The following is a 7,741-nucleotide window of genomic DNA, read 5'->3' as shown; positions in this document are numbered from 1 at the left end:
CGGTGTTATTGGTCTACTATATAGGCTAATATATAGGCTACTGACGTCACTGGTGATTACAAACTTAGTAGATCCGCATGTCAGAGGTTTAAAGATCTTTAGTTACATTCATCCATTCAAAGTACCTACTTGTAGCTATTTAACAAAAAAAATGTCACTATTTTCGGAAACTTATCGAGCGCGTCGGTTCATAAAATTGTCCATTTCGAGCGCTGGTGCCTATTTGAGTGTATATATGTTCTCTGTCATAGTGGCGCACCCAGGGGGGGGGGTAGGGGGCCCTGGCACCCCCCAAAATATGAAAATCATCAGAATGATTTTACACATTGAAATTGAAAGCCAATAAACTATACCTTGGGCTTAGATAAATAACACGGCAAAAAAATGATTTGTAATTCTCCAGCACCATTTTAGAAAAATTTCTTAGATTTTAATTTCTAACACAAAAATTTCGAAACTTTAATGTCGGGTTTTTTTAGAAACCCGTTCCCTAATGAACTGTCAAAAAATTCTCGGTGTCCACCCGAATTCCAGAGTGGTGTAGGTCATGGCTGGGGAGGGCTGACAGGGCTCTAGCCTGGGGGCCCGGGCTGTGGGGGGCCGACGTGTCGGGTTGACCAGATAAGTGAGATAAACACACATCATAAATTAGCTGTAATAGTAAAAAAGTCGCCTGCGGCGCTGTTATTCTTCATGACTATAAACATTTTAAATTATATAATTGTCCAATATATTTTATGATTATTATGTGTCGATACTCGACAGCTCCATTATTAAAGTAGATTTAATGAAAATCGCCAATAATCTACTGTATAAGTACCCTCAATTTGAACTAAAACACAATTTGAAAAACGTTTATGTAGTGTTTCATACTGCCTTTAATCTAAGCGGTGGATAGGGGGCCCGTCAAATACCCTAGCCTGAGGGCCCGTTTCAGGATGTGGGGGCCATGGTGTACGTACACCGAGTGCAATAGACAAAAGACCGATAAACGAGATATTAGGTTGTGTTGTGTTAAGTAGGTTGTGTATAAGTTAAATGCAATAATACTTTTTTTGTCCATTTTCAATTAATATTTTTTGGAACCTCAATATTAAAAAACCAAAAATCTACGATAAACATTCGGTGGTGGTGTAAATCAAAAGAATTTTTTTCGGTGGAATTCGGCATAAATATTGTAGCTCTTTAGACCAGTGTTCCCCAAACTTTCGACATCTGTGTACCCCTTCTATAATTTTCGTTACACTGAGTACCCCACGTCAAAGAAAAATGCATATAAGTACTTTAATAACAATCAAAATATATTTACATTTTCCTTTTGTAGTACATAAACAAAATAATAATAAACGAAAAAGAACATTCATTATAATCAATGACAAGGATGAAATTGTTTATGTTGAAACGACAGATCATCGTAATTTGGTTTCCTGGTTATTAATTTTAATCTGAGATGCGGTTCCACACCCAAAAGGCTGTTCCTTTTTTTTTACTTAATGTCTACAAATACTGAAAAAGCTTTAAAAACTTCACATAGATATGAAGTTGGAAAAGGCAAGATGTATTTCAGGAATTTCTCTGTTAAAACTGGATACACATGTTACATTTGCAACCTAAATGATGTTTAAGTACACTCCTTATATTTATTTTGCAAGAATCCGTCTGAAGCTAATAATTCTAACAATTGCTCTTCTTCCGCATGCGATAAACTTTCTAGAATGGATGTTGCACCAGGTGCAGCCATAGCCTGATGCAGCGCGTACCACCATCAAACTCTTCCCGTACCCCAGGGGGTACGCGTACTACACTTTGGGAAATACTGCTCTAGACCAAGCGGGTAGCACAGCCGATATTATTTGAGTAATGTTTTAGCATACTAGGTGCACATGTCCAGCATGGTCGCTGTAAGTCACTTCCAATCCTCCAGCCGCTGATGACACGCTCAACGGTTACCGCCACTATGCCTCCAATTTATTAAAAACTAGGAGAAACTGTACAAATATATCGCCATGTATTGTGAAAATATGTAAAAATAAGTATATGAAGAAGAAAAAGAGCCTATGGGACTAATTTACATTCTCCTCCTTGCCCCCCCCCCCCCCAATATTAAATCCTGGGTGCGCCACTGCTCTGTCACAATGATTGTTATCATTTTAGTTTTGACAATGCAATAATTATTCTATATTGGATTAGATTTTACACAATTTAGTATGATATGGCTGTGGTAGCGAAGGAATTCTGTTGTCATATTATGAAAGAATTTTATTGTAATCATGTAAAAGCCTTCGACACTGACAAGTAGAATGTCACATTTTTTTTTTTTGAATAGCCAGAAGTAAAATGTATTTTGAGTTTATGCGAATGTAGTTTCACTTTTGCGGTTGAGTTTTGAGAAAAAAAAATAGCTTGGCGAAAACACGTAAAAACAAATTGAAACCGATTCGCGAGGGAAACAGACCCACCCTCTCTTCAAAAACAACCTTTTTATACCTACCACCTATCGTTAGGTGCATTTTTTTTTTTAATTGGTAAGTAATCATAAAATGATTCGCCACCCCTTGTATAGAGGCTTTTAACCTATGGGGTCTATGGCATATAGGGTGGTTCGCGAAATATTTTTAACGACTACTCCTTTAGCACTGTGGTCAATGTGTCTCAGATCAATGTGTGGTCAGGGTGTCTTAATTATGTATGTTCAATATTTTATATGTAATTACAAGATAAAAATAAATTTATATATACAACGTTTTTAAATTTTCTGTTGAATCATATAAACTTGACTTGACTAGCTTAAACGATAAAAAAATATATATATTTGATAGAGATAATACTAAAATGTAATTTTGACACTAATATTGATTTCCATAGTAACGCACGTATATATTAATAATTTAGTTGCTAGGACCACCCCCTTAGCAACCAATAATAGTGGATTGGATTACGGATTTCTTCCGAAATAACTTTTCATACAAAACAGAATTAACTAAAAATGAATTCAATTCTACTTAAAAATGGCTAAAAGTATTAAAAAAAATGCATTGACATCGTGTTCTGATATATTCTAAAAGTTTCAAATGTCTAGCTAGTTGGGAAGTTAATTAAAAATCGATTGTAAGATTTGTACCGGACAAACAACCGCCGGACAAATAAGAATACGACGTAATAAAAACGTTGTAAAATAGGTAGGCAGGTAGGTCTAGGTACCTACATCTTTCTAATTTAAAATACCTAACTCGTTTTCAAAGCATTTAGAGCCACTGCGCGCTAAAATTATAACATCTTCAAACCATTATTATTGAGGCGTTTAATTTATTAAATCAAATCATCCTCTTTTTTGTTATGATCGAGGAAAATGGGTCTCTGAATCTACGATTCAAAGTGGATCAAATCAGAAAAATGAGATTTGTGGCCGCTATCTTTGTAGTTTTAGGCTTATGTATCATCATCATCAACATCAGCCGGGGTCAATCCACTGCTGGATGAAGGCCTCCCCAAGTTTCTTCCAACTCTCTCGGTCCTGTGTCATTCGCTGCCACGTATTTCCGCCGAACTTTACCAGTTTGTTAATCCAGCGGCTTATGTATATGTATAGGTATATTATAATATAGGTATACGTCATGAAAAATACATCAAAGCCGACGGTAAGTAATGATAGAAACTCTTGGTGTTTTACCATAAAATACCTACATATTTAATTAAAACTGAAAGTCAACCTATTTAGACGGTTATTTTATCGACAGTTAAAAATTTCTCCGCAATTTTATAATTTAGGAGCTTTTGGGTAAATTTTAAATCGATTTGATACCTATCTTTAAAAAATATCATGCTAAAATTCATCATTATACAAAAATGAACAATGTGTTGGAGTTTCCAAGCTATATGTACTATAATACTAACTATGTACCTTTGTTTTTTTATTTTCAAAATTTTCTTTTAAATTTAAATTTAATTTTAAAGATAAATGTCAAATTTGAATAAAACGTTTTCTGTTGTAGTGACATCTATGATTAAGTAGCAGTTTTCAATTATTAAAAAAATGGATTGTGGTCTAGTCTAAAATATTATACAAAATGAGAAAAACATTCTGCTATTATTATTTAAGATTTTTAATTATGATTATAGGCAAGAATATGTTATACTTTTAATGATGTATAACGACTTGTTAGGAATTAAATTTTTTGTTGAATTGGATAGTCATAATATCTTTGACAAGTAAATATTTTGTCAGCCGCAAAAGACGGATATATTCCTAACCATTATAAAAATAATATTTTACTGGCAACATTGTTTGTCCGTTGATAGTATAGTCTATGGTCTGTTGTTTTCGTTTTGATACATTTGACAGTTTTTGTCATGCTTTCAATATTTTCACGTCAATAAACGAACTTAACCTCTCTCGTGAAAATTAATCTTAAATAAAAATGAATGTTATTAAATCAAATGGGCAAGAACACCAAGTCCCAGACGTGGCAACCTCGGCGGTGCTACAAAAAAGTAAAGATCTACCCATAAACACCCCCACCGTCGTAGGATACGACTGGAATCAAGGTATCGATTATCACAAGCTCTTGGGAACTTACCTGAACACCGGGTTTCAAGCTACCAATTTCGGCCTGGCTGTGCAAGAAATTAACAAAATGATCGATTGCAGACAGATCCCATTGACTGATGACAAGTTAGACTTGCACGAAGATGATGAATTTATCAAGCGTAAAAGCAACTGTACAATATTCCTAGGATTCACATCTAACATGGTATCGTCAGGATTACGTGAGACTATACGATTTCTAGTACAGCATAAAATGGTTGATTGTATTGTAACAACGGCGGGAGGTGTTGAGGAGGATTTTATCAAATGTTTAGCTTCGACTTACATCGGGGATTTTCATTTAAATGGAAGTACTTTACGGGAAAGTGGAATAAACAGAATAGGTAATTTACTTGTGCCAAATGACAACTACTGCAAGTTTGAAGACTGGGTGATGCCGTTATTGGATGAAATGTTAGTTGATCAAAATAAACACGGAGTTCTATGGACACCTTCAAAAGTTATTGCCAGATTAGGGGAACGAATAAATAATGAACAATCAATACATTACTGGGCTTGGAAGAATAAAATACCTGTATTCAGTCCTGCTTTAACTGACGGAAGCCTGGGAGACATGATGTATTTCCATTCTTACAAAAATCCCGGACTAGTCGTGGATATTGTAAGCGACTTACGGAGGATCAATACGATGGCGGTTAAGGCAAACAATACTGGAATGATTATCTTGGGCGGTGGCGTTATCAAACATCATATATGTAATGCAAATTTAATGAGGAACGGTGCGGAGTTTTCTGTTTTTCTCAATACCGCATCCGAGTTTGATGGGAGCGATTCAGGCGCAAGACCTGACGAAGCTGTCTCTTGGGGAAAGATTAAGAAGGATGCTACACCAGTGAAGATCTATGCTGAAGCCAGCTTAGTTTTTCCATTATTAGTAGGCGAAACTTTTGCTAGACACCATTTTGTAAAAAATACTGAAGTTATAATAAAATAAAAGTTTTCAATTTAATCTTGTATTTTCATTTACAATTACACTTTGCAACTTACAAGGAGTAACATAGTGTTCGTCTCTGAAATGATAGGTGACCTCTTTTTTAAAATGTATGTTGGCTGATTAAACATATTATAAATTGGCACCTGTATGGTAGATTGTATTACTTTCAGCTTGTCTAAGAAGCAGAAGAAGGATGTCTCTCAACCAGTCCATGAAGTGCATGTGGGCATTGTTTTATAACATGTGTTTCTCTAATATAGTAAGCTTTATCTTTATTACATATAATTAAAGGTTATGTGAGCAAAAGACAAAACATTTACTATAAACAGGCGGCCCTCGACTTTCGAACGTTCTTTCGTTATTACATACATTTATTAAAATTTTGATTTTTGTTGATAATGCAAAAACTGTACGCTACCATGCGGTTGCTCTTCTCTCCTCCGCTCGACGTCACCTTCTCAAATACGTAAAAGGGTGGTATTCAACTATCTCTTGTGTATAAAGTATAAAGAAAACACCCTATTGCTAATACGCCTTGTTAAGGCTATACCTCAGTTGAGGCATGGTCTAAAAAGATCGTGGCTAGGTGATGCGCGGATTGCGGGTCGCGGGTGCAAATGACGCATCCCGACGGAAATATAATTTGTAATATAAATCCAACATGCGTTCATTTAATTTTCTGTTTATTGTTCTATTAGAAACAATAATATTACATTCATTGACATGTTTTCCTTTTAAAGTAAATGGGTAAAGTTTTTAGTCACCTTTACACGATTTAAGAATTAATTCCCCCGTCGCCATCACGAAACAAAATGACGTATTGACACCTCAACGTTCGCTCTCAGACTGCCAGCGAGTCCAAAATTTCATCGCGCCTATAGTTGAAAATTATTTGCCGCTTCTCTGAAGTATCGCCTTAACTTTATTATACCCATTGATAAATAAATATTTTAAAGTACACTTTTTGATGTTTTCTTTACACCCCTCTACTTTCGAACATTCCAACACCTTTTCAGGAACCAATCACGTGCGAAAGTCGAGGGCCGCCTGTATTGTGAATACCAAGTGATATATTATTTTATAAATTTTAAGATGATCATTTTTTAGTAGTATCGAAATTCAAGTGTATGTATATGTTACGCCGAATGTGCGAAATTGAATATTACATGAAATGGGCAAAATTTTGCCTAAATCATGAAAAATGCAAGCCCGTTGCCTTATTCATGAATTAGACAAAATATCTGGAGAGTGCGTGAAATCGGCAGTAATTTTTCTGCCTACTTCATGTCTTGTACAAATTAGATAGTAGCGCTACGGTGGTATTTTTTGCAACTAAACTAAATGTATCAAATGCTCATGGATTGGTCAAAATGTACATTTATATTATCTATAGTCAAAATAGATGATCGCGCTCCGTGGTGTTTTTTGCAACTAAACAAATGTGTCAAATGTCATTGATTTGAATAACGTTCATATACATTTACTATGCGCAAAAAAATTCTAGAACTATAATATGATAACGGAAGAATTTTATTGAAAAGTATTTTCGCGATTTGATTCGTGCTTGGGTATCAATTGTGCAATGGTCGATTGAATGTTTGTGATAGTTTGTTGACACTTGATAGCTAACCTCAAAATGGACATTCAGTTGAATAATTTAATTCAGAATTACAAAACCTAACCTAATAATAATAATATTATATTATGTCCAATTATAACTAATAAAACTATCCATATTAAATTTACTTTTTCTTCTGTCATGTTGACAGTTCAAGAATTCCATACCGTGGCGAATTCATTTACTCAGCAGAAAAATTACCTAATTCATGAATAAGGCAACAGGCTTGACTATTACATGAATTAGCCAAAATTTTGCCCATTTCATGTAATAGTCAATTTCGCACATTCGGTGTAACATATACAATTTATACACCAAATAGGTAATTTGCTGATTCACGAAGCTCAATGTACTCGAAATATTCTGTCTACTTATATTCGGAATTTATTTGCATATTATTCATTCACAGAAAAACATAGATTATTCTTTACAAAACAGTCATACACAGTAATATTGTATGAAAATAAATCATGAATCATGGTTTTATTCTTTTTCTTTAACTCTTTTCATTTAGAGCAGGGGGGGGCAAACTGCGGCCCGCGGGCCGCATGTGGCCCGCCGAGTATTTTTTTGCGGCCCGCCA

The 7,741-nt window shown here is 34.9% G+C and overlaps 1 protein-coding gene across 1 annotated transcript; it reads left to right on the top strand.

The window, feature by feature from the left end:
• The first annotated feature begins 4,306 nt into the window (after positions 1–4,306).
• Positions 4,307–5,555, top strand: Dhps (Deoxyhypusine synthase). Its single transcript, XM_085954373.1, has one exon. The coding sequence runs from the start codon at positions 4,419–4,421 to the stop codon at positions 5,538–5,540; it is 1,122 nt and encodes a 373-aa protein (XP_085810499.1). The 5' UTR covers positions 4,307–4,418; the 3' UTR covers positions 5,541–5,555.
• Positions 5,556–7,741: the final 2,186 nt, after the last annotated feature.

This window comes from Rhyacophila brunnea, unplaced genomic scaffold, assembly GCF_057557595.1.
Source record: "Rhyacophila brunnea isolate RB1 unplaced genomic scaffold, BYU_Rbru_1.0 scaffold_4, whole genome shotgun sequence".
Classification (NCBI taxonomy): Eukaryota; Metazoa; Arthropoda; class Insecta; order Trichoptera; family Rhyacophilidae; genus Rhyacophila; species Rhyacophila brunnea.
This window is presented reverse-complemented; position numbering and strand designations above follow the sequence as displayed.